At 43.9% G+C, this 27,124-nt stretch overlaps 1 protein-coding gene across 6 annotated transcripts in view; it reads left to right on the top strand.

Annotated features, from left to right (window-relative positions):
- The window catches only part of DPF3 (double PHD fingers 3), a 189,372-nt gene extending 171,319 nt beyond the window's left edge, over positions 1-18,053 (top strand). For all 6 annotated transcript variants that reach the window (XM_074542919.1, XM_005479962.4, XM_026793795.2 and 3 more), the window contains 3 exons: positions 1,867-1,979; positions 3,255-3,336; positions 4,422-18,053. In XM_074542919.1, coding sequence (XP_074399020.1) covers positions 1,867-1,979; positions 3,255-3,336; positions 4,422-4,492 — 266 coding nt within the window. In that variant the 3' untranslated portion in view covers positions 4,493-18,053. The remainder of the gene's footprint in view (positions 1-1,866; positions 1,980-3,254; positions 3,337-4,421) is intronic.
- The last annotated feature ends 9,071 nt before the right edge of the window (positions 18,054-27,124 follow it).

Here is a 27,124-nt window from a genome sequence, read left to right as displayed (position 1 = left end):
TATGTGGTCCTCTCAAGTAAGAAAAGGCATCTTGTCACATCTCCTTTTGCTTAGTTGCAGTCTCAAGGCCCCCAGAACTTTAGTTGGTCCACTGTAAATCTCAGTAAAAACTGTCACTTGTTTTGTGCTGACATTTCAAGGGCTCCAAACCCCGTGATCTTCTTAGACCATCTGAGCCCATTGGTATTGTCAAAATGTTTCTTCATTCAAAGGCTTAAGAGTGATATGAGCATTTCATAGATCTCTCCTTCTTGAAATATCTCCTTTATTTTCTATTCAATTTCTTTAATAATTATGCATATACATTTCTTTGCTGGACAGGTTTAGTTAACCATGCAAATATAACTGGAGAACAAAAATTCTTATTACAGCATTTGGTGGTATAATGGACACATAAAAGAAATATATCCCCTACCGCAGTACTTCCTTATCCAGCAATTCTCAGCAACTCTTTGCTTCACTAGCTGGAAAATACAGAAAGTTTTTGTAGGGTGGTGATGGGCACTGTGATGATGCAGCAAAATATTACTGATAGGTCTGGTAATGAAGATGACACATCTGTGCCCACATCTACCATAGACATGCCTTTTTTTTTCTTATTGGAGAAGCAGCCTTTCTTTCTCCTCACTTAAAAAGGCACTTAGGCTAGTGGAAGTGGAAGAGATTTTTTCCACTCCATTGGTTGTAGTCTAAGAACAGCAGATTGGGTAGAGGTGAAGACCCCCCCCACAATTTATGGTGCCAGTTTCTAGAAGAAGCAGGCGGCAGTGCAAGTTGTGCATACCCATGTTCCTAGTCTTTCTACAGATGAGCAATTGACTCTCCCTGCTCTGACCATGCACAGTGTTAATGTTTAAGTGTGTCAGAGAAGGATTCTAAATATGGGGCTTTCCAAGAAGGCAGGCAGGAGCTTATTGCAGGAGACTTAGACAATGTTTCAGCCAGGTAAGGGTGGTTTGGGAGTACAGTACTTTATTTCAGCGGTGTATTTGTCTTGTTTTGTTTTGCAGAAGGAACACTCATCCTACCTTTGGTTTGTTTGTTTGTTTGTATTTTCCCCTCCAGAAAGCCCATTGCTGACCCTGCTACTGTGGTACCGCTGTTTTGCAAAGCTGAAGTCGACACGCATGTAGGGGCGGGGGTTGTAACTCTGGCAATTTGTCCTTCCCGATTAGATGTGACTGTTCTGCTAGCTTTCCCTTCTTTATTCCTTTCATTTAGTTCATTGTGGGAATTGGCTTGGGATTTTTTTTCCTTTCGGTTTCCTGTTTTGATCCTGGAAGGTTAGCTGTGCAATTTGGTTTCTCCTGTGCCAACCAACTTTAGTGGCAGAGCTCTTAAAAAAAATAAATCTTGCGTCTTCTCTGTACGCTACTGCTTCCATTTAAGCAAAGTTTACAGAATTGCTCCACCCATTTGGACACCAGGAAAGGAAGCTGTGAAATGGAGAATAACCTCATTTCCACCAGGTCCTTCGTTCCGGTCGAAACAGCGCTAATTGAAACTGTAGTCCAATTTCTATTAAGACAGATGGTCTCTCTCTGAAATTGGGTTTGTTTCTGATTTCATCCTTTTTCTTATTTTCTTAAAAAATAAACATCCCAACAAAAAACCAACTCAAAGCCAAACCATTTTTAAGAGCTCTGAATGAAACTGCTTTGCCAATGGGGTGGAAATAACTCTGATTTTCTCTTGTGCCCGGCAGCGAAAGGGTTAATGCCTGCTTTCCTCTTTGGTATCTGTTAGTTGCAGCCCATGTTGTGATCAGTCCATGTCCGTGTGTGTTTTGTTCCCAAATTTAATGCTGGTTAATTAACAAGCAATAAGTGAGCCTTAACAATGACCGTTGTTTCCGATCTTCCTCAGGACACCCGACCTGCCTGCAGTTCACCACAAACATGACTGAGGCTGTAAAAACCTATCAGTGGCAATGCATTGAGTGCAAATCCTGCAGCCTTTGTGGGACCTCAGAGAACGACGTGAGTCCATTTACCTTTTCATGCAAATAAGCATCACTGCAAGCCGCTGCCATGCCCACCCTTGAGAAGCATGTGGCACTGGTGTGGGTCATTGTTTCACTGCTGCTTCCATGCATCTCCAAGGAGGAGCCACCCCTGAGCACAGGGATTCTCCCCAGTGTCCCCATTCAGCCACGGGTCTCTGCTGAAATTACCACAGGTATCATATAGGGCCACTTAAGATGCTAATACTTGTGGTTTGTGTATTTATTCAATAGAAATTAGCTGGGGGCCATGAATTCATGTTGCAGGGAGCTTTCAGCATGATAGTCAGAAGCAGATGCGAATAAATGATAACCCAAGAGAGGCAAGTATGCTCCTGTCCCTGATTTTCTTTACTTTCTTGGTATGATTTTTTTAAACTTAATTACAAGACTTGGGAAACATGAAACCATTTGAAGTACGATGGCTAAGCCTCACCTAATCACCAACTCCAGTGATTTCCAGAGTCTGCAGCTGAGCAGTGTCCTCCCTGCAGGGTTTGCAGTTAAAATCTGATGCTAAGGGTCCTTGGCAGCCCATGAGAACCTTGGAAAATTGACAGTGGCTGGAGAACTTTGGAGGTGATTAGCTAACACTATATTCCCTACAGCAGAATAAATTTGAAGCCTGAAATTTTGTTTTTGCTTTAACATAAAAAAATCAGAATCCGGGGAGCTTAGGAATTGCAGGATACTTCAGAGCAGCTTTTTTCACCCCAAATATATGAAAGAGCTGCAGAGCACATGGTGGGGTCATGTAATTTCCATCTGTTTCACAAAAAATTTACTGAGCTGAGTTTTTGAAAACTGTCTAAGTCAAAGGTTTCCTCTGAAGGAATGAGATCAGCACATGGTGACACCAGAGCCCAGCAAAGCCTGCCCTCTTCTCAGTACAGCATATCCCCGGCATAACAGCTTTTACTCCTGCATTATGAGGCCATCTAGGACTGGAACTCCTCCACTTCTCATAGTGATTTTCTCCTTAGGAACTGAGCTGTCTTGTGCTGAGAGAGGCTTTCTGCAGCCTCTCAGGAATATGGTGGCTAATCATGGATGGACAAATGTGATGCCTGTAGCCTTTACATTCCCAGAAGTCTCTTAGTCTCTGTTGTTGCAGATCTGCATTCCCAGCTGAACATTGCTGGTTACCCTACTTAAGTTTTCATCTTGGCAAGAGACTAATTTACATAATTTCTCTCTTTTTCTCTCCTTCTCTCCCTGTTTCCCTACTGTCTCTCCAACAAACCTGCCTCAGGACCAGCTGCTCTTCTGTGATGACTGTGACCGTGGCTATCACATGTATTGCTTGAATCCACCAGTCTTTGAGCCCCCAGAAGGTAACATATGACTGAAGTCTGCTTTGAAAATAACAATAAAGTCTTTGTGGAGAAGGGAAAAATTTCAGAAAGGTGTTTTGAACCATGCAAGGTTAAGGAAGCAGTAGTGAAGCAAAGGGAGGTAGCACTGGAAAGAAGCAAAATTAATAGATGTGAAGTGATAGTGTGATCTGTGACATCTTATTCAGTCTTGCCTGGTCTCCTCCTCTTCCAGAACATGGCTCTTTTGTGGGCCATGGGAACCTTTGGTGGGTAACCCATGGGTACCATGGCTCTTTTGTGGGTCATGGATGTCCCACATGTCACTGGTCACCTCAATTTAAGTCAGCCGAATTGAGCGCTTGTGAAATGTGATTTTGGATTTCTTAAGAAGTCAAAGTCCTGGAGAGAGAGCCTCATGCAGGGAGGTCCTCTCTGGAACATCTGAGAGCCTGTTGGCAGGAGACTGGATTAAAGGGAATTACCTTCCTTTCTCTATGACATGCTTCTGTTTTGGCAGGGTGAGGGTTTGGTGGTCTGTATTATATTTGGTATGTAGTTATAACCTCTGCAGGGGGTTCAGCTGGACTATACTATGACTGGTTGGAGTTTGTCACTTGGCTGTGGAGCAGAGGGACCAGTGTCTTACCACTAGAGGTTCTCTGACTAAAGTCCTCAGAGAGTAGTAGAATTGGAGGCTTGTGAGTGTGAGTGACTGCAGTTTACATGAGGGGAAGAACAAGAATAATTACAAATTAATTGTGCACTCAGGAGCTAATGTTTGTACCTTTGGTAAAAAGGAAGCTAAATCAGGAGGGGAAAATATTGAAATGCAGCTAATAATTATCTAAAAGTTTCCACTGGGAAGTGGTTTATTGGAAGTGTGAAAATATAAAACACCTCATGGCAATGCCCACCCCAGCAGCATTGCAGCTCATGTAGAAAGCCTGTGGATGCAAAGGCAAGGGCAGCAGTGTCTGCTTCACAAAAGTACAGGCAACTCCAATATTAGGAATATCTCCTATACTATTTAACCCACTCTTGACATAAACTCTGAGAGCCTTGATTTCATGTCAATCCTATAAGAAGGATTTCTTCATTTGCAGGGAGCTGGAGTTGTCATTTGTGCCAGGAGCTGCTCAGAGAGAGAGCATCAGCTTTTGGCTACCAGGCCTGAGGAGCTCCAGCAGTCAAGAAACACCTTGCTCCTGGTGTTGCCATACCAGCACACAATTCCCACCCAGAACACAAAGACACGACCCACATCCAAACGAACGGACACTCAAATACAGGAAGAGGTATCTGTGGAATTCACTGTCACTAAGCCAGACCTCCTGGGCTCTGCTAGGTCTGTGTACTTTCCCAATGATCTGGATGAAATCTCTTCACTGCTGTGCATGGTTGCTGCTTGCCATTAACAAGCTCCCATACGTTATGGAAGGGGGAAGGTTGTTATACCAACACGGAGAAGTCAATTTTGTGTGGCCTTGTGCTTTCCGTTTAGTCTTTTTTTAAATGAAAAAGTAGTAAGACATTTCCCAAGGAATTATTGGTGAGTACTTCAGCTGGGAGCAGCACCGGGTGTTTCTCTTCAAAGGCTTGACTGGAAATCTCTTTACTGTAACCACTCTGTAGATTCATGGGTGCTTAAGAGGGGTGCTCTGAGAATTGCGTTTTGTTCAATATTTCCCAGTTCATGAACAGCACATTGTCACTAAGAGAAGCACTGATCAAAACTTTTTGGGATGACACTTTCTCCATTGAATCAAATGTCCTGATTTGGCAGATCATTAGGAATCTGTTTTAAGCGTAAGAAAGAGCAGTACTGGTATGTACACACTCAAATGCTTAGAAAAGCCTTTGGTATTCAGTGTATTCAGGCATACTGTCCCACTGCAATGCCAGCAATACCTTCCTGACATAATTTCTTTTTGTTCAGAAAATTCTGAGTGAAAAATCTTATGTATATGCAACTGACTTTCTGTTTAGCTCAGAAAATTGGACAAAAGAAAAATCATCATCTTAGGTTGATCATAGAAAGTAAAAATTTTCAGCTTTCCGAGCAATCTAACGGAAGTGGCAGAAAGGAACAATTTTGGCTTAAGGTCAAGTGAAGCTCTTTGATTAATTTTTTGAAATTTCTAAACAAAAATGTTCTGAAAGCTGAATTTTCTGGGCATTGCCTAATCCGGGCTTCCAGCATTTCCAAAGTGTTACTGGTTTTTGTCAAAGTAATTATCGAGATCTAACTAAATTTCCCAATAATTTTCCCCCAAATTCTCTACAACTGCATCTTTGGCCAATGACATATTTTGTTTAAAAACCTTCCCTAGCTCTAAAGAAAAGAATCTTTTGCTGAACCTAGCATGAAAAGAAGAATTTTAATAATGATAAAAAAAATTAAAAAGGAATAGTTCTACTTTATTTCAACAAAGCTTTACATGTGAAATGAAGAAATTTTAAGTGAGACCATCCATTGAAAAAAAAATTTCCATTGAAAAAAAATTTATTGCAGTTGAATCTCTTTGAATAATTTAAGACATTACTAGGAGAATAAGTACATCAAATATTTTCTACAAAATACATTTTTAAGGCTAAAAACCTACCACTCCCTGAACTGGCAAGTAGCCCAGAATAACCATTTTTTGGGTATGATGTATATCACTTTCTATGCATAGATTTAAGTGGGTTTATAATATAAATTTATGAGAGCAGCATGTGACTCATGTTGCTGGTACAAGTAGGTAAGGATACTGAAGATTATATTTGGCATGTTTATATTGGTTGAAACTTCTGCAGAATGAAATGTCCCCAAACACTTGAAAGACATTGTGAAACAATATTGGTGAGCTGTTTTTTCTTCCTTTTCCTGCTAATTACACTTCGTTAGGATGAGCTATACTGACCTAGTGCACTTTTCCTCATTATTTAGATAGTTTCCTCCCCTTTTGTTCAGCTTACACACCAAAAGTAGCTGTGTCAGCTACTGGATTCTCCCACCTACTGTTGCAGCCTCTTCTCAGGCTGCAGCAGAAGTATTTTAACCTGTTAGAAAAAAAAATGTAGAAAGTATTTATCCTAATTGTATTGGACCAAATCTCTCCTGGAGCAGCTGCACTGGCTACCTGTAAAATTCATTCAATATCTTGTGCTTTCCATGTGACAGAGCTTCAATGAGCTAAGAACACAAAAAAATTTGAGCATCAAGTCTGGGGAGAGCAAAGTGGAAGCCTGTGCACTTGCATCAGGTGTCTGATACCTGTTGGGACAAGACCCTTAAGCAAATGTAAAATAAAGCATCTTTCTCCCAGTCTGGAACTGCCCTGGCCCTGGGGAGCACTTGGAGGACACAGCTGATCTGCATTTGCATTTACACCCATCTGTTGGTGTGGTTGAACCCTGCTGATCTGGCATTTTGGGACCATCACATGGTTCTGTCTGATACAAAATCCTGTTGCTGTTGTGGCTAGGAGTGCAAGTGTGTATTCACCAGAGACACCAGTGGGCTCTGTTACAGAAAATGGGTGTTTTGGGAAGAGTGACTGGAAATGAGAAGTGTGTGTGCTGCAGGAAACTTCTGTGGTGGTGCTGGTGGTGGGATCAGCAGATGTGGGTTAGTATTTTGGCTGGTCCTCAGCTACCAGGACCTAGAGACTTCCATCATAAAAATCTCCATCACATCCCAGTGTCTTGATGTTTACTCTGACCTTGGAGGAGTAGGACAATGTCTGCATTCCTAAACAGAGAGGACATGCATGTTGTTTTGCCCTGTGTGTTTAGCAGACACTGCTGGCTCATCATGAAAGTCTCAGGTAGCCTGGCTGGGGGAACCAGCTGGTGTAGAATTTCAGTGGTCTCCATTCCTGTGACAGAGATATTGCTAAAGGAGCTGTGCTCTCTGTGCACACCTGCTTTCCTATTTTGTGGTTTTGATCCAGAGCTGTTTTTTCCTCCCACAACTGTTCTGCAGCCAACAATATCTTTCATGTTCAGAAATACTCCTCCATGGCCATGCTGAGGTTTCATCAGAATGAAGTATGACAGAAGGACAGATTGCTAGATCTTCAATGCCAAAGCACTGTTTGCCACCTGAGATCAGTGTGACAGGGTGCTTGCCCACTGTGGACCAGCTGTGTTTCATCTCTCCAGCTTTATGCTGTGTGCTGTGTAGCTAGGCAGCTCCAGGTAACTTTGGCAGCGGATTAGATATAAGCTCTCCCATGTGGAGAACTTCCGCCAGCTACAGCCTCCCTTCTTTGCTAGCTGAGTCCAAGATAAGGGGCTGGAATGGACCTCTCAGTGGCATATTTACCATGCATACAGAGCCATGTGTGTTGGTGCACGTTAGAAATACTGACTGACCTCCCAGGTGAAAAATGCACCAGCTTTGCTGAGAAGAGGAGAGATTGTGGCACTACCATGGGGGTGAGGAAGAGGAGTTTAGAAAGTCTGATAACCGATTCCCTGTCACCTGCTGCCCCACTGGGGATAGTCTCCTGCATGACTGCTGGGATGTGTGACTTGGGCAAATCCTGGCTCTGATCTGGTCTGGCCACTAAACAGTGTGAGGGCTCTGGCTCAGTGTGCTGCTCTCTTGCTATGGCAGGTTATGCAAGTTTGCTGGCAGTCCCTGAGGTGAACAAACTCTAGTGTTTTTTCAAAACTCCTCTGTGTAAGCAAGGCAATTAATATTTTAGCACAAATCAGGGCAAACTACCAGAAGATGGTAGATCCTGCATGCCTTGAAGACTTCAAATCAAGAACGGACAGATTCCTAGATGTATTTTAATTGAACACAATCTTATTTAATCACAGGAATGTCTGACTGAAAAAGGTTTATGTTACAAAGGAAGTCAGGCTGGATGATGTAATTGTTCTTCCTGGCCTTATTATAAAAACAGATGTTTACTGTGGGAGAGGATGTATTTAAATACAAGCGTGTCTGCATAATGGCCTTAAAGTATGTTAATTAAACATATGCACTTGATCCTCATACTTTTGACTTCTTTTGGATAAACTAAAAGAGGTCAGTTAGAGAAAATCATCGTTATTGATGCAGTAAATTGTACATTACCTCCTTTATGCCCACAATGGCATCTACTTTGGTATTGGCTACCTCGGGCTGTTCCAGAGACTGAACAATTCAGACTGTATTGTGTGAAACCATGGCTTGCCTCTGGCTCTCCCTCCACCACATTTGTGTTCTGCTCTGCCCAGTTTTCTGTCCATTGTGGGAAGACTGGCTGGGGAGGGCAGCACCTGCAGGGGCAGACTCAGAAACCAGAGGGGTGGAGAGATCACCACTGAACAGGGGCATGCAGATGGTGCCACTGAGGAAGTGAACTCGTGTTGCCAGCACAGAGCCTCCCCCATAGCTTGGAAAAGGCAATACCTTTGAGAAACATGAGATGGGTCCTAATCTGCCCCCAAACTGTGCTTCCATAGCTGTGTTGTTGCATCAAGTTTACAGTGCACAGAGTTTACATTCTGTAAATGTACCTCAGACCAGCTCTTGAGCTAAGAAAGCCACCATTGAGTGTGTTCTTTTGAAGCAAATGTTACTCTAAATAACTTTGCAATCATGATTTTTCATCTGTCTTTGAAAGGAGCTTAGTCAATTCTGCCCCAAAGGAAGATTCTCCTGCACCGTGCTGTGTTATGGGGCTGTAGCATTTTCTTTACACCTTCAGCATGTGTTTTGACAGGGGTCATTTGGGAGGTGAGGAGTGGATGGGGGTAGAAAGGAATATTAATTAAGCTTGTCACTGCTAGATGGATACTGTGCATTCTGGGCAAGAAAACTCCAGGTAGAGCTGGACATGATTTTTTTCTGCGTAGAATGAATTTATTTTTAAAAAATGTGCTTTTGAGAGAACCATAATTATTCATATATCAAAGTCCAATCTTGCAAATTATTTAATACAAAAACTAAGGGGAAACAATCAAAAGAGTTGAAAATTATTGTTTCAATCTTTTTAGAAAAAAATCACTTCAATATTTAAATTTTAAAATTAATATAATTTATATTAGGAAAAATCTAGCACCAGTCTGTGAGGGATGAAAGTGCAGATCTTATGGAGGACACAAGTGAAAGATAGATTTTCTTTTCAGTGTTGTTATGGGAGGCTTTGGGATGATCATGAGGAGGTCACCTGACATTTTAACAGTTGTCCAGTTCCATAATTTTTGGAAAATAAGTTCTGTGGAGAGGAGCAGGCAGACAGGTTAGGAAAGCCCTTCTCTAACCAGTTCTGGGTTCATTATGATCTTACCATCTCCCAGTTTTACATGACAGGAGGAGGGGAGTGTGCAGCTGAGCAGGGTGACCAGGGCTACCAGGCAGGAGCAGGGGGGGGCTGCCCCGGCCCCCCAAATCAGGGGGTCTGCAGAAGGAGCCCCCAGCCAAGCTGGCAGGGATGCTCACGGACTGAGCACACCTGCAGCTCAGTTCCCAGCGCTGAGCCGGATGGGAACAGCCTGTCCTGCAGGGCTGTGGGGGCTGTGCCCATCCCGGGGCACTCAGAGCTGCTCTGAGCCAGCCCGCGGTGGGACGTTCCCCACACCCCACCCATCGGGAGTTATAAAGCACCAGCTTATTGCCACTTACAACAAGGATTGTGGCACCACTGTGGGCAGGTGCCCAAATCTGTGCCTCGCTTCTGGAGAAAAGGCAGGATAGCAATCCTTAGCTGCTCCTGCAAAGCATTTGGAGCCTACAGTGTACAAGCCTTAAATGCTGCTATGTGCCACAGTGCTGCACACCCAGGCTGTGGCAGAACAAGAAGAGCCAGCTCTTCTGGGCTGTTCCTTACACCATTTATTTCTGCCAGCCACAGGCCCATGACGCTTTCTGGGAGATAGGAACAGGTGACAAGGCAGGAGGTGGATGTGAAAGATCCAAGACCCTGTAGAAGGAACAAAAAAGTTTACTTGCTGCACTGTGCCTCCCCTCTGGTAAAAGAGGGCAGGAATTGTGACTGGCAGGCAGCCAATTCCATCTTTGCTGGTGATACAATTACTAGCAATGACCTCCAGCCACAGCAGTAGTAAAATGGCTTTTCAGGGCAGGCACCATACCTGGTCTGGTTTATGTAAGATAAACTCAGGTTTGCTGGAGGGGCAGGGAGAGGAGGGGGGTGTCTGTGGTTTGAAGGGGACTGATTTAAAAGTGTAGCTGCCCAGCCCACTCCCCATTGTGTTGCCCTGGCTCTGTAGGCTCAGGGAATGTCCCTGTCCTACCAGTGCCCGTGCCATCCTCCAGGGCCAAAGCATCATGTCCCCGCTCGTGGGAGCAGCTTTGCAGAGTGCTGGCACTGTCCCAGCTCTGTCTCTGGCAGTGCTGCCCGGGGCACAAGGTCTCACTGCCCTGCAGACAAGGGTGGGAGTGACTGACGCTCCCAGGCAGTGTCCTGGGCCCCGGGGGTCAGTGGCAGTCTTGAAGGAGGCAGGGCTGCAGGTTGTGCAAGCACAATTTTGCTGTCCTGATGGCCAAGCCTTAGCGCAGGGCAGAGGAGAGGTGCATCACTCCCCTGTCTCTCCACCACTGGGGTGTTTGGACATTCCTCCACCGCTGTGCATTGAGGCACTAAACTGAGGGCAAAGGGGAAGGTAAAGAACAGCAAGTGCCTCCAGGGGACAGAAGAGGTTTTAGGCTTTACCCTTTTATTGTATGCCAGTGAGAATGCCAGGCATTTAGCAGCTGGGGAATCAGGCCAACAGTTTATTAATATTTGTTGTGTATTTCTGCCATGTTGGGTGAAAGTGTAAAGTGTTACTACAGTAGTGCATTTAGAATATATGTTGTTACTGATGTTTTGAAATGAGAAAAATTACTATATTCAGATCAGCTTACTGTTCTTTGTGTGCATGAAGTTAAAAATAAAACACTTCATGCTGGAAAATTGCTGATTTTTCAGGTATTGATATTTTCTTTCAGACTCCTGTCAATCTAGTTATCCATCTGATACAATTCATTGTAACAAACTATAGGTTGCACCTCCATGGTGACTCGGGAAATATTTCATCTCTTCCTGCTTTCAGAAGCTAGGGAGAAATAAGGGCAGGTTTTATTCTTTGTATTTGGAAAGACTGATGAAGGATGACACATTCATTTCATGTTCATCTCCTTTCCATGTCTTGAATGATTGAATTGGCTGGCTGTGACAGCATTCCTTTCTGTAGTGGTCTGAAGTGCTGCCATGGCTCACCTCTCTATGAGAAGGCACAGTCCAGCATTTTGTTCAGGACTCCTCCTGCTATTGCCATAAATGACTTTGGAACTGCTAATTCTCATCAGGGACCCTTGTGCCTACAAGATAAGCACTCCCCTTCCATTTCTCAAGATCTTCTGCCTGGAAGACCAAACCCCCTGCTGCCGATGAACTCTGATGAGCACACATCTGTTTCCACCCTCAACATGTGCTTCTGCTGGACACAGGAACACATTTGGATGCTCCCAATGTACTCCCACTGCAGAATTTGTGAGCAGCAGTGAAAAAGGAAATATCTGGTGAAAAACAAAGAACAAGACATGAATGTTATACCTAACCTACTCTTCCTTTGTAGCTCTTCTGGAGTGCAACACTAGAGATGTGCCCCTGCACGCTCTTGGGAAGGCTGTGCTTGAGGAATTTCCAAGAGTCATCTCCTTTGAGCTTCTTTACAGAGTACCTTTCCTTGTTCATTCTCATTTTCTTACAGTATTTCAGAGACAGTGTATAGTAAAACTGATTTGAAAGGTTTAGAACAATTCAGAAATAGACAGGTCCAAATCAAACCATCAGCTTTTATCTCTCCCTTAGAAGTGTTCAACAAACCTTTGATCATTGCTGAGAATCAAGCTTGTGTGCTTATTTAATCTCAACTCATCATTAAGGCCATACAGGAATTCATAAAGACTTTTCAGTCAAAAAATGTTCTTTTAAAAAAGTGAGAGATATTTACTCTTTACCTTGATGGCTTTCCATTTCTTCTGCTGCAGCAGAAATCAACAGTCTTCCTGTTTACTTGGACTTCCATCCAGCACTGCAGCCTGCCTCAGTGGTGGGCATAGGCCTGGAAATAATGTACTTCATTGGACTGCAGACAGAAAGAGAAGCTCAAGAGTATTTAAGTAAATTGTCATCTGTGTGACTCAGTCAGATCTTCTAAGAACCAGAAGCTTATGTACATGCTAATTTATTGGATCACCTGTTCTTCATCTGCCATTTCAGGTTGAATGTGCCATTGATATATGCCTTTTTTTTTTCCACTAGGAGTGGTTGAAAAGAAAAACACAGCAATTAAAAATGGGGGATGAGGACGATTGAGTTACAATCTTTGCTGTTGATCCTTTATTTGATTTGGGACAACATTGTCCCCATTATTCTAAAGGAAAATAGAAGGAGAATAAATCTGTGACATCATAGCACTTCTCCCAGATAAAAGCTTTTACAAGATGTTTTCTCATCATCTTGTAAATTCACTTTTAAAATGCTGAAGTAATGATCTCTGAATAGTGACACCTGGCACAGCCTTGCTGTGTGATGCTATGGTATTAATTTTTAATTAGGAGACTTTAAGTTATATATACAAATATATATATATATACACATATATATTTGTGTATCATCCTAATGTTGTTTACTGTAAACATTGCTCACTGATTAGGAATAGGTTGAGAGTCCTATAATAAGCATTACTGAAGAAGAAGAAAAGAGCAAATCCTACTTGTTTTGGAAAGGTTTAGAATTCTAAGAAATAGAAAACATTATCCCTTACAACTTAATCTGAATTGTGTTTGGAGTGTGACTTACCAACACATTAAAGAGATCCAGTGTTCTAAAATATAGGACTGATTCTCAGCTGCTCTTAGTCAACATTCATCCACTGACTTTATGGTTGGCCTGGTATCCTTAAATATGCCAAGTCTAAGTCTTGGACTTTAGTTTTTATGAAAAGGTGTGTGGCTGCTTAATAGTTGAGCACACTCAACACATGCAAGAAAACAGTCTGTCTATAAGTCTGGTCTGTTTATGCCCTGTTCTGTCTCAACCTGGCTCTGGTGATGACATGTCACAAGCTCCAAAGGAAAGTGAGAAATCTCAGCAAAAGATGATGATGGAGCAGTCAGCAACCAGGGCAAATGTCTCTCTAACTTCATGGAGTTTGAGCTTGTTTCACCAGTTTTCAGTATACTACCTTCTGATTTTCTGTGAACAACTCCTCACTGCTATATCAGGAAACAGTGGACAGCAGGACATTATCTTCCTCACCTGTATGAGACCTCACTTCAGCCAGCTCCACCCTCCCCTCTCTTACTCATTTCTCAATCTGTTCTAGTATTTTTGATCTGTCTCTTCACATGGAAATCTTTTCCAGCCACTCTCATTTTTAGCATCTCTCCCTGGAGTCAGTCCTCTTCAGCATCATTTGCTCTGAGACAGCCACCCAGGATACGCCACAAGTGTTTAAAGCTTTACTTCCAAGCTTTGCTTCTCTCCCAACAGTGTGTCCTGACAGTATGTCTTTGCCTTTTAGTCATCCCATGAGTAGGCCCATGGTCATCTCTGGGATATTTTTCCTTTGTGATTACAGCTCAACCCAAAAGGAACCTGTGTTACAGCCCAGCAAAGCCATGCAGCCTTGCTGCTGGCACACACACCCTCCTTCCCCAGTGCTCCAGCTGGGGATGTGGTCAGGCTGCTGGTGCATGAGATCACATCCAGCAGGGCTACTCCCTGGAAGCCAAAGTGTTGCTTAGTAACCCACTCATGGAAGTACCAGAAGCATTTTTCAATCTGTCGCATTGGCAAAGAACACTGGCTTCTTGATTTAGAGGCATTCTGCTGTGCGTGGCAGGGCCATGCTCCATTATCTTGCATCCAGCACTATCTGCAAGCAAGGAAATGAACCTCCCATTTAATGGAGGGGCTGGGAGAAGGTGGGGGTGTGAGGAATAGAAAATGTTTTTCTAGGAACATGAAGCTTTTAGCTGGTTGTCTTGGCATCTAGTCCTCATCTTAACTCCCTTCCCATGGGAGATATTCTCTGCTTATGAAATGCACTCCAGGGTCCTATAGCAATTGGCCAAACAGGACCCTGCAGCACCTTCATCTATTATGAGACATTACTGCAATAAAACTTGGTGTGTCATACAGAAACTGGATGAGGTATTGCAATATTTATGCTGTAAGCCTCAGTGTCATGGACAATTGCTACAGAATAATGTATGTCTTTTCTTAATGCAGTGGAGTCACAGCAGCTTCAACAGAGCACACTGAACACAGATCATCTGTGATTGCATGGTTTCCTCAGTTATTTTCAAATTATTCTGTTACAGACACTTAAATGAAAAATATTCTCTCATTTAAAAATAGACCGTAAAGGCTCTTAGGTTACTCCCCCTTTTAAGAATAATTCAGTCTGAGAGCAAAACCTCCAAGAACTGGATTCTGACTTGAGGGTTTTACTCCTTTATCTGGCACTGGTTTATAATTTAAAATGGCTTCAAAAAGTAACTTGAGGGCTTTTATTTGAGGTACCTTATTGAATTGCTATCTCATCTCCTCATTTTGGAAATGAAAAGGTATTTTAAACAATGTCTAGCTTGGAGCTCTGGGGACCAGCTGGACTCTTCCCATCCTACTTCTTGCTGTCAAAGACAGTAGAACCATAAAGTGTGTCCAGCCATGGCATCACCCATTTCTGTGGCTTGCCTCCTGTTGACAGATTGTGTCCTGGAAGCCCTCTGCAAAAATTTGAAGGGCTTTTATATGGGTCATTGAAGGTCCAGGGTGGTCTGAAGACAAGGTTGTTAGACAAATGTACCCAAGGGTTCTTTTGGTCTTTGAAGTGTTATTTACCTGGAATGATGCTCAGTGTTGCAGTGATGAAATCAGCAAGTTTCATCACATTTTTTTTGTGTAAGGCCTTGTCAGTGCAAGGCCAGTGACATGCACAATTCATGTGCCAAAGCTTGGCTCAGCATTAAGATGAAAAAACATCCCACAGTATTGGAAGCTCCTGACCTAATTTCTGAGAACTTTTTGAGGAGCTGAGTATCTTCCTGTGCTCTTTCCCAGTCTAATAAATAAATTTGGCTATGGGATAAAGAGCCCTTCAAATTCATTGTATGTAGTTGTATTTTTATTGCACATAGTTTAAGAAATACAGAAAGTGGTCAAAAAAATGCTCCTGATGACTGGCCAGCATAAGAGCATTTGATGATCTGCTATGGATTCCAGAGCAGAAGTGTCTGCATCACAGAAAGAGTCTCATCACATATATCACAGAAACAGTTTGCTCCAGGGGGCAGGGAGCATTCTTGGCAGGGAAGCAAAGACTGTGAAGATTTTAACTCTTAGAACTGGCTGTGCCAGCTCAGAACTGATGGAAAGCTTGCCATTGTGATGCTTTGCTCTGTGGAAAAAGCATTCAGAGAAGCACTAAGTGTACAATGCATTATTGTTTTAAAAGAATCAGAGTATCTGTTTCCAGTCTTCTAATACATTAACCTTGAAGTTTGTTTGTAATTAAATAGTCTAGCCTTACCAGTTAGGCATTGAAGCAAGAGACTTCTTGTTATAAAGACAGTGGGCTAGGGAAGGGCAGGTGTACTGGGTAACCTCTAGGCAATACTGAGAAAGCACATCCACTCCCTGCATTCACAGGGGAGGACACCTCTTTCTTTGCACTTACTGCACATTCTGCATCTTAAAATTATTTGAGGAGAGAACAACATTTTAGAGCAACTGAGTGAGCTACAAAGCAGGAGATGTTCCACTAGCATTAATTCTTGTTGTTTAGGTGTTGGGGTTTCTATCTGCTCATATACTCACAGCCTTCTTTTCAACATTTGAGGATTCTCTACCTTACTTCTGTCTCACCTAACTGGGATCTTCCTGCCCTTGTGGAGACAACAAATTGTGGGCTGGAAACTGCCCCACTTCCTGGCTGTACATACCCCTATCTATACAACATGTATGTGTATGTTGAGTGATTGCATTGTAGTGGCTTTTGTAATGCAATAACTGTGGTGTCAAGAAAATGTGGTTGGAGAAAATTATACTTACAAATTAACAGGAATAGAAAATTAAAAGTCACTGAAAAGGCAATACAGCCGAAGAATTCTTACTGTGAGCCACCACCCACCACCATGTTTACCACAATATGCCAACTTCTGTATCCTCTAAATAGCCTTTTATCCTCTGTAGCAGAAGTGAAGTTTAATTTTGTGTCTGTACTCTGAACTGGAGACATTGGTACTCAGTCTTTTCATAATGTGCTGATGAATTGAAACGCTAACCTTGTCACGGGTTTGCCAGCTTCCTTAGCTTCCCACCAAAATAATGCAATGCCAGTTGCTGAATAGCATGGAGGAGTTTTGGGTGCTGATTGAAGTGTGCCATTGAAATATTGGTCTTCAGGGCCATGAGGTTTTATATTGATGCCTGTAAGAAAAACCCAGCAGTCTCAGATGAACCCAAATGTCCTATTAGTCACATTGCAGGTACACAGACAAGTCAAAACAACTGAGTGAGGGGAAAAAATTAAGGGCTCCTGCCCGAAGAAAGCCCAACATACCACTCTCATTTCAGAGGAAAAACCCTTCTGTGACCAATCCTGAGTGACAAGCAGGTAGGCTCAGAGGCTGGAAAGACCCATTTCTGTAGTATGCTTGTCACTGTGTCTTTAGTTATGTACCAGAATATGAAAAAATGCCTGTCTTTCTTTCAAATTCCTTTTCAGCTTTGTACACTGCCTCCAGGTTTCCTGTTGTTACACCCTGTGAGGCCTCATTGGAGTGTACACTGTCTTGCTTGGTATTTGTTTACTTTTGGCGGCCACAGACTAAGGTCACAGGTTTGGGAACCAGTACATAATTGTAAGGACAGCTTCCTGTGTTACTTTTTCCTCCCTCTTCCTCTTTTGTAAAGTGTGAACCTTTCTTTGGAACACTGAAGTGACTGTATCGTTACAATGTTTGTATGTAGAGATTTGTTTTAACATGGCTTGTGTGGAGGATCTTTGCTCTTCTTATCTTACATTCAGTTTTATTAAGTGCTTGATAGCTTTGCCAGCCTTCTGTGGGGGAGGAGAGGTGATGGGGTGGCTTCAAATCTTGGCTTTTTTAAAGGGAAATTTGCCCAGCTTTACCTAGAGCAGTATGAGAATCTGGGGTGCTCCTGACTATTCTGCAGTCGTCCTGATCTGATTGCTTCTTGGAGAAGGAGATCAGCCTTGAAACCCTTGGAAAAAAACTGATTGTTTAATGCGCAAAGCCAGCACTGACCAAGAAGGCCCATCAGTTTGTCATGCATGGAAACCTGCATGGTGTTTCACCCTGCCAGAAGGTGTCTGTTGAGCACACAGTGAACCATGGCAACTCACACTGCTCTGCGGATGCCAATGGAGCCACCACAGCTTGCACCAGCCAAGGATCTGTGTTTTGGTGGTTAGGAAACCTGTGAGTGAAATCCTACTGAGGTTTGAGAGGAGAGGAAAATGGGTGTTGGAAGCCTCTCAACTTCGCAGGATTTCTTTGGTATTCATACACATTTGCAAGAATGTATTCCAAGCATCTTGTACTGTTATTAGTAACTTGTACTGTAGTTTGTTAGCAGTGTTGACTACCTACATAGCTAATATTCTGTTGCAACTTAGAAAACGTGTAAACAACTGCAGAAAACAGGAGTTTAGAACTTGTATGTACTGTTTTTTTTATATTAAAGCACTTCAATTAAAAGTTCAAGGAAAAATGCTTCTGTAGCCTTTGTATCTGTTTGGATAATAGATGAGTGGAAAGAGATGGCAGTGCCCTCTTCCCAAGATCTTCCCTGTTTGCTTTGGTATTAACCAAAAGAGATGGTTAAAATTTTGGGAAGAATTTTTGTGTGTTAAAATTTATTCAGCAAACAGAAGGTGCCAACAACCTAGTCCAGAAGACATTATAATCCTACGGAGTCCCTAAGACCAAGGCTGAAGTGTCTGAGGGATGGCTCCGAGTGCTGATTCACACAGTGAGTATCTGCAAAAGAGGTTTCAAATGGGGAGCAGTAAATGAATGAGTCCACGTGTAGTACATTAGATTTCCTTCATTTTTATCACAAAGTCCTTCAGAGATCACTGGAAGCCTTTCACAAGTTCATGTGAAAGTGAAGGAAAAGCATTCCCAGTTCAGGGTTATTTCAGGGGTACTGGAAAATGGTGGGTTTGAGTACCAGAGGAGTTGTGTTGGAAAACAGCAGCACACAGAGGCAACAAATGGTCCCCACCACACACCCCAGAAACTGTTTCTCTCTCCTCCCTGCCCCCTGGCCCCTCTCAATGTGCATATCCAAATACTTTCCTGGATCACATCACTGTGGGATCGGCATGCATAAACAGACATCTCTAAAGCAGCTTGTGATTTGGTGATCTCAGCCCGCTCTTAGTAGCCAGATGCCCATAATATGAAAACAACCATCAAAACTGTCTCTTTTGCTGGCACTGTTTAATCAAAGGGACAATGGGAGAGAATGGCAGTCTTATTTCTAAAAAGAGCCCTTCAATGTCAAATTTGCCATACAGTAGAGTAGCATTCACCTCTGTGGCACAGACCACAGCCACTCTGGAGGGGAACAAAAGCTCTCAGACAGCACGCAATTAATCCAGCATCTATTAAACCAAGCACGGGTAATTTTGAAGGAACGTAACAGATTTCTGCTTTAAATTATTCTAAGCACTATTTTTTTTTAACTCTACACAGTATGCACAGCTCAAAGTACAAACCAGAAGGCTCTGTTTCTGGCAGCTGTTGTCTTCCTGGTAGCTGTTTTACATCCCTGGCATTTCATAATCCTGAGACAAAAATCAAGTGAAACACAGCAGAGAAACAGCACTAAAATGCCTCTGGTTTTCCTGCTGCCCAAAGCCGTGTTCAGGTGCTCAACGCCAGAGCAAACAATTAATTCCATTACCAAGGGAACTAATGAAATCTGGTTTCCTATGGATTGATGACAAGATGTTACCTTGGTGCCAGAGACTTAAGAAGTTAGTCTTTCTGCCAATATCTTGAATCCAGATGAGGATTCTATCAGCAGTAGTCTCTGGAATGGCATAATGAACTTTGAAATGGATATATTAAAAAAAAAAAAAGACACTATATTACACAGCATACAGTGAGAGATGAAATTTACTGCTGATAGGAATTTACAAGATAATTAAAATAACAGAACAAAACAAATCTACCTTGCCTGCTAAGTCCTAAAAATGGGACTGGTGCTTATTTTATTTCTATAATGTCTCTCCCCACTTTTTCCAATGCAATGCTATTGAATAACAATGTGATTGCCAGTGGAGTGATTGCAATAAAAGACACAAAGTATTTGTAATAGTAGAGCAAAAGGTGTAAATAAGCAATATGTTTTCATAGAGGAGGAAAATTATTCAAAGATCTAAGATGGACATGTATTTTTAAATCTTTTTAAAAGTGATTTGGAAAAGAAGAAGAAATGTGAGGTGAGAAGTTTACTGAAAATGAAAAACTGTTCTGGGCAGTCAAAACAAGAGTTGACTGTGAAGAGCTGCAGAAGTTTTTCATGATAATGAGGAACTGGGTTGTAAAATGACAGATTAAATCTACTGTCGATAAATGCACAGTAATGCTTCTTGGGGGAAAAAAACCACCCTAATTATACATGCATAATGAGGGGCTCTAAATCACCCATCACTGCACGGGAAAATGATCTCAGCATTGTCACTAATTTTGAGAAAATGACAGGTCAAGGCTGAGCAGGTGTCAAAAAAGCAAGTACAATGTTAGGAATAACTAGGAAGGGAGGAAAAAAAAAGACAAAACAGAAAACATCATTAAGTCTCTGCATAAATGTGTGGTGTGGTCCTGTGCTAGGCAGTGTTTGCAGCTTCTCCATGCACCAACCCTCCCATCCCTGCAACACATCCAAAGAGCCAGAAGAGGCCCAGCCAGAAAGCAGGGGCACTATGGGACAGCTGCCATGCAAGGACAGAACCAGTGTGCTGGGACTCGCTGGCTGTCAAGAGTGATGGCAAAGGAGAGACAGGTTTGCAGGTTTGCCAGGAACAGAGAACAAGCTGCACTTCCAGCCCCATCTGGAAGCATCTGGCTCCCTGCAGCTGAGTAGGCACAGCCCAGCTGTGGGGTACATGCTCTATATGCACCTTGGTCCTCATATTTGTGGCCCCCAACCTTCCCAGAGGTCATTATTAGGGAAGGTTATCTCCACATCCAATCCCATACTTTGATTCTCATTAAAAATCTTATTTTAATAGCATTAAAATCTTATTTTAATAGCATTTATCCCTCATATCAGATTTATTTTCCTGCCCCTTTAGTATCTGTCTATGTGGGGAGAAAATGTATTGACACTTTAACTGTAGTTCCTCAAGGAAGTTAAGCTGTGCTCTCTTATTTCATTCACTGTGCCCTCTTATTTCATTCACTTATTTCATTCACAGTGGATAAAGATAATCAAAGAGCTTGTGGTAGAAGCCTTTGCCATTTTTTCTGGTACAAAAGCCATATGAAATAGTAAATTGAAATTCAGCAAACCACACCTAAACTCCAGGTGGGTGCAAACCTAGCAGCGCACCAGAAGAGGGTGGACCTCCCATCCACTTCTGTGGGACCAGGATTTCATCTCTATGTGTAGAAGCTTCCTAAGAAGATGCAACAGTGATTGCAAAGACTAAAGGTGGTTCTTCATCACAGTAGAAATCAATTTAGTGTCTTTTTACTACGTGTTCCTGCAATGCCCAGATGCATCTATCTATTCTGATACCACAATAGCTCACTGTTGTACAGTGCCTCTGCTTTAGTGATTTGTTTACATGCCCATCTTATTCTTGGGAAGTATGAATTCATAGGAACTGAAAGAGCATCCTTCCCAAGGCTGGCTGGTTGTGCTGAATGGAAGAAAGACCCATCAGTCTCAAAGAGACGTTATGGAGAGCAAAGGTACCTCCCCAGCAGCCTGACCTTGGCAAGGAGACAGGAGACTCGCCATTTGCGACAGGCAGCAGTTCCCTTTAATAAATATTTCATGGCAGAGAACGGCAGACTTGGGGAGAAAATGGAGGGCAGGGTTCAGCCTGTGACGCAAGGTGATGTGACCAGACCTTGTCTAGCAGGGCTGGAGGCCACCTAATTGGCATTCCCGCACCATGCTTACGAAGAGCATTCTGTAGTCCTCTGGGAGCACAAAAATAATTAAAAGGCCCCTCAGCATGCAGTGTTGCTAATGGGCTGTTGCCTGCCATGGGATGTTTTTGTGCTCAATTAGAGCTGAGCAAGACAGACTGCTCAAAATTCCCATCTCCCTCTGAGAGACACCTGGGTGGACCAAGCCTCCTTTTCTGCTGCACGATGGCCCTTGTTGAGCGCTGCCCTCAGCGTTTGTGCGAGGAGCGGCAGGCCGGGGCGGAGGGAGCTGCGTGCGGCAGAGCCCACAGCGCTGAATTCGGCGTGCCGCAGACGGAGCCGTGGAACCGGGCACAGCCCACAGCGCTGATTTCGCCGTGCCGCAGACGGAGCCGTGGCACCGGGCAGAGCACACGGTTCTGTACGGGGCTGCAGACCGGGCGCTGCTCGGTTCAGAGCCCTCATCCCCGCACAGCCGGCACCCCCGCGGTGACCCAGAGCTGCGGGATGGCCGCGCATACGGCACAAAGCAAAGGCCCTGGATCTCCTCCAGGCAAGGCCTCACTCACACATTGCATATCCGTGTAGACTTCTGGCTTCTCCTAGCACAGTGCAAGGCTCAGTTGGTGCCAGCCACAGCTACCTGGCAAAGAATTCCTTCAATATTCTCCCCCTTTTCTTTGTGCAGATCCTTTATGGGATGATGCTGAGAGACCTATCAACACCTTTTGTGCTTTCTCAGGAGGGATTTGGCCACCTGAAGGCAATTTCTCTCTGCAATCTCAGATTGCCTTCTGTCCAGGCACCTGTTTCATTTACCAGCCCTGCTGTGGAGGCTGCCTTGCCAGGTCTCTGTGCCTAATGCTGTCTCTGCTGCTCTCACAAGCCTTGATTCACTTTGCAAACCATCGGTGCAAGCCATTGCTGCCTCGTTTGGGCCAAAACAACAATTCGTCTCCGAGGTACGGTTGTTTGAGTATTCATGGGCTAAACTTTAGGTAATTAGCATTGTTAATGTTCTCCGTGTGATATTACAGCTGTGGGCCTCATTAAAATATTCTCCTGGGAGAAGTCAGGTGAGAAGTCAGGTGTCAGCTTTGCTTCATGTGGAAAAGCCTGCCTGTTATTCTGAGAGAATTATTTGTTTAAACACTGGATTTACACATGATGGTGTATTTAATCCCCAGTGCTTCTGACAGCCAGAGAGCTGGGCTGAGCTGCTGAGCAGCACTGGCTTGGAAGCCAGCAGCAAGAATCTCCATTCCTTTCTGCCTAGGAAAGACTTGGGCCTGTGGGCTCCTGCCCCAGACACAGGCAGCAGGCAGGAGTCTGCAGGTTGGCCTCCCCAGGGCCTACTGCCCCAGCCCACCATAAGGCCCTGTCAGATCCTGGCCAGCCCCAGCCCCAGCAGCTTCCCTGAGCAGCAGGGGCCTGAGGAGTGACAAAAGGCCACAGAGGAGCTCAAACTGATCTGAACCAATGGCAGTTCAGGTGATGAGAAGAGAAAAAAAGAAACAGACTCTGCTCCTCAGACAGAGGATGGCATCGCTCAGGGCCGTTTTCTCATGGCACTACCAGGCACAGTGGTGGTCATTCCATCCTGTCTCTGTATTTTGTACAAGGAGTGGAGACTTGAGGATGTTGCCACCCCTGGCAGTGAAGGAGTTGTGCCCCAGTGAGGGGCTGGAGGAGTCCATACAGCTCAGACATCGGGGATGACACATCTGTGCTCTGCAGAAGGCTCTGCATTTGCTCTGTGACCTTCCTGAGTTCTTTTCCCCAAGCCTGCCAGCAGCTGCTTGGGCAATTATTTATGAACAGGAGTTGAGCTTCTCCAGCTGAAGAAGGTGGCTGTGGACAGATGTCAGTGCAACAAATGGGCACATACCAGCTGTGTGCGGGTGCTGAGCAGCAGCAGGCAGAGATGCCCACTGACAGAGAGAGATGTAGAGAGATGCATGCTGACTCCAGACCTGGCCTGCTGTAGCTGCACAGAATGTAAAGCATAAATGGTGGTGAATTTTTTTTGTTTGTTTGGGTTTTGTTGGTTTTTTTAATTGGTTTGGTTTGGGTTTTTTTTTTTTTTTTGTGGGTTTTTTTTTGTGTTTTGTTTTGGGTTTTTTCTGGGTTTTTGTTGTTGTTGTTGTTTGTTTTGTTTTTTTTAATGTTTCACCCAGTATGCCTCTACTATCACTTTCTGGCTTGACTTCAGGAGCACAGAGTTTTTTTCTTGTGCCTGTGGCTTCACCACTGTGGCTAGGCTAAGTGTTCAGTCCCAGGCAAAGCCTTGTGTTTTGAGATGCCACACATGACGTCACCTGGCTGCCATCTGAAACCAATGGCTGCAGCCTTTAGGTATGTTTCTCCAGGAACAGATTTTGTTGTGATTTCCCCTGGGGGGTTTGGCAGACTACTCAGATGGGTAATGACCGTTTGAAAGTCTCCCTCTTCCTTCCCATTTCAGTTACATAATTGTCCTCATTTCTCACGGATCTTTCTGCCTGTGGGAGTGGTAGGTAGGTGGCTGGAAGAGCAGAGAGGTGGAGAGATGCAATGGAGGTATCAGGTTCCTGGTGTGAAGAGAAGTTGAGGGCCTGGGTGGGAATGAAGGATGGCAATGGGTAAGTAGGAGGAAGCCTCACAGGATGGAAAGTAGGAGCAAAGAGACTGCAGGATGAAGATGGGAAGGAAAGATTACCTGACTGCAGGGAGAGGATTTGTACAGCAGGATGCTGCTTTGTGTCGATTATGCAAATCACCTGCGCATGCTGTGCAGTGCTTCCTTGGCTTTGCTGTTTTGGTAGAGGATGGCTGGCTGCTCCCCAGGCTGCTGCTGCAGCCCCTGTCACCGTGGGCAGCACCAGGCCAAAAGCCCAGGAGGGTAAATGGAATTGCTTTGGTCAGCTTCTCTGGGAAACACCTCAGCTTGTTCATACTGGAGTACTTCCAGTGAGTCTACTATGCTGCTTCACACCTGCCAAAACTCTGACCCATCAAATTTTGTGCTGAGGGAAGTGCTTAGTTCTTCTTTCCCTAGTAAAATTATCAGCAAAATTACCTGTTATACCATATACTTGCTCTTTTAGAAGCATTTTACCAGAACTAAGTAAATCCAGTCAACATCCTTGTTGTTCTGAACTTTCTCAGAGCTGGGAGGAGCCTGGGGCAGAGGAATCACACAGCGTAAAGCTCAGGAGGATCTACGTTTTGCCTTGGGCCTGTCCATATATGCATAGTCCAACCTTGTCCTAACCTTCAGTGTGCAAGAGCTGTGCACAGCACTCTCTGGCTTTATTCAGAGAGCACAAATGGCTCTTGGAAGAATTTGACTCCTTCTGTAGCCAGGCCATGCAGCCAAGTCAAACTGCAAAATTTGGGTCCACATTTTGTTTGATGCCTCATCAGGGTATTCAGAGTAGAGCTTAACTTTGCTTCATGAGTTAGAGGCAAATAGCAGAACTGAGGGGTGGCACTGCTTGCTGCAAAGCCTGTGCCATACCTTCATACACCTGGAGCAGAAGCCATGGATAGAAATTCCTTGTAAGAATGGGAATCACGTAAGAAAAGTAATTTTGTCTCAGGAGAATTCAGAGCAGGATTCTATACATTGGTAGAGGCCAGAACAGTGTGATATCGACTACTAACATCTTTACTAATAACACTAACTTTGGAGAATCGCTGGGCACAGGGATTTTATCTAATTTAAATGTAGCTCTCCTGTGCTTCCTTTGCTGTGAACTTGTGCAGATGAAAGAGGAAGAACTGTCTCACAGACAAGCAGTTCCACGTACCGGAGATTAGCAGAGGCACCGGTGAGGAGCGGGGCTCCTGCCGGGTGCTGACATTCCTGCGGCGCTGAGCAGAGCCTGCATTCAAATCATTCTGAGCGCAGCCGACTCTTCTGCAGGGGCAGCACACGAAATGCATCAGGGACTGGGCAAAAGGGTGCCTGTGCCTCACAACTCACTGAGCACAGGAGTGTCCTGTGCTCATTATCTGCCCAACAGACTGGTGTGTGACTCCTTTCCTCCCGCCCTGCTGCACATGTGTGTTTCCGTGTGCATCTGTGTATCTGTTTCAGGGCTGGCATGTTCATCTGATGATGCATATTTAAATAATGTAAATAATTGACATGCAATAAGGAAATGTGTTTTATCAAATGAAGTGAGACCAGGCAAGGCCCAGCACCAATTCATATGCATACACTGTGCATTTCCTCCCTGTTTAATCTGTGTTTTAAAGGAACCTGTCCCTACTGGGAATTCCACTGCCAGCCCTCACCGGCCTCATTTTGTGCCTACTATGCCTTCAAAACTAATCCATCCTCAAAGCCAGAGGCTCATGTCAGCTTCATTTTGAGAGTGAGCATTTAATTTCTGCATGCTCCTATCCTTTAAAAAAACCCAATATTTAAGCTAATAAATGGGAAGAGCAGTGGGGGGAGTAGAGAAACAGCAATCTGACTCTCCATCCTTCCATCTGTCCGTCTGTCACAGCTAAACCCAGTATTTTATTATGAAAACAGGTATCTCCTTCTCCTCTCTGTACCATATTGACATTAAGACTCTAGTAAGACTCAAGAGGTCCATTTCTCCTGGACTTAAGTTCAATGCCACTGCACTTCTTTCACCTGCCTTTAAAAGTTTCTTTGTAGGCACACATTTTGTGATAATTGGGAGTGGGGCTGTGACTGAGCCTCATCCCCAATGGGCTATAGCTGTGTGGGTCAGGTGAGCAGCACTGAAGGTAATGAGACACAGAGTGCTGGGGTGCACTGACCAATCAGGAAAGGGAACAGAGGGCACACAGGTGCAATGCATGAACCATGAGGAGAATAAAAGGTTGGGTGAAAGAATGAGAAGGGCAGCTGCTTGAAGGCTTCTGAAGTGATATGATGTTACTCTGTCTGGGCAGATGCTTTCTGATGAGGTAGGTATTACTCAGTTTGGCCAAATGCTTAGAGCCTTCTAAAATTGTATGATGGTACTCGATGTATTGTGGTCATCTCAACTGTGACATATGCTGTAGTGTTTCTCCCCCCCCCCCTCCTGCTTATTTTGTAATAGTAGCAAAAAGTTATGAATGATGAAAGAGGACTTAAATTTATAGTGACTGGTGATCCTAATGGCAAATGCCAGATGAACAGTACAAATCTTCCTTAAATCCAGCTTGCCTTTGATCCAGATATGTGTGGACCCTTTCCACTCTCTGTGCCTCCAAATATTCCTTCTTTGGCTTTGGGAATGTGTGAAACAGCATTTTCATTAATTAAATGCTGAAGCCTGTGAACAAATTAGCATCTGTGCACAAAGGTGCTCCCCTGGCCACCCTGTCTGTGCTGCTACACTTAATTGGTATGAGTGTGGCAAGGGAGAAGCCAGCAGGCAGACACTGCATTTAGCTTACCTCTTTCTTCCCTTCTCACCCTGAGATTCCTCTACATTATTTTTGATTCAGAGTCTCCAGACGTCTTGTTTAATTTATGCTACAACTTCCTTACTGTCCCCGGAAATGCATTTGCAAAGAAAGAAATCCATGCAGAGGATCTTTAGAAGAGGGCAAGGGAAGCTGCCAATGGTGATTATGCAGTGAGACAATCAGCATGAAGTGGCTAGTGCCCCTGAACAAAGAAGTTATTGGTAAAAAATGGCAGCTTTGATCAATTTGTTT

This window comes from Zonotrichia albicollis, chromosome 6 (genome assembly GCF_047830755.1).
Source record: "Zonotrichia albicollis isolate bZonAlb1 chromosome 6, bZonAlb1.hap1, whole genome shotgun sequence".
Taxonomy (NCBI): Eukaryota; Metazoa; Chordata; class Aves; order Passeriformes; family Passerellidae; genus Zonotrichia; species Zonotrichia albicollis.
Note: the sequence above shows the minus strand (reverse complement) of the source record. Positions and strands in the feature narration are given on the sequence as shown.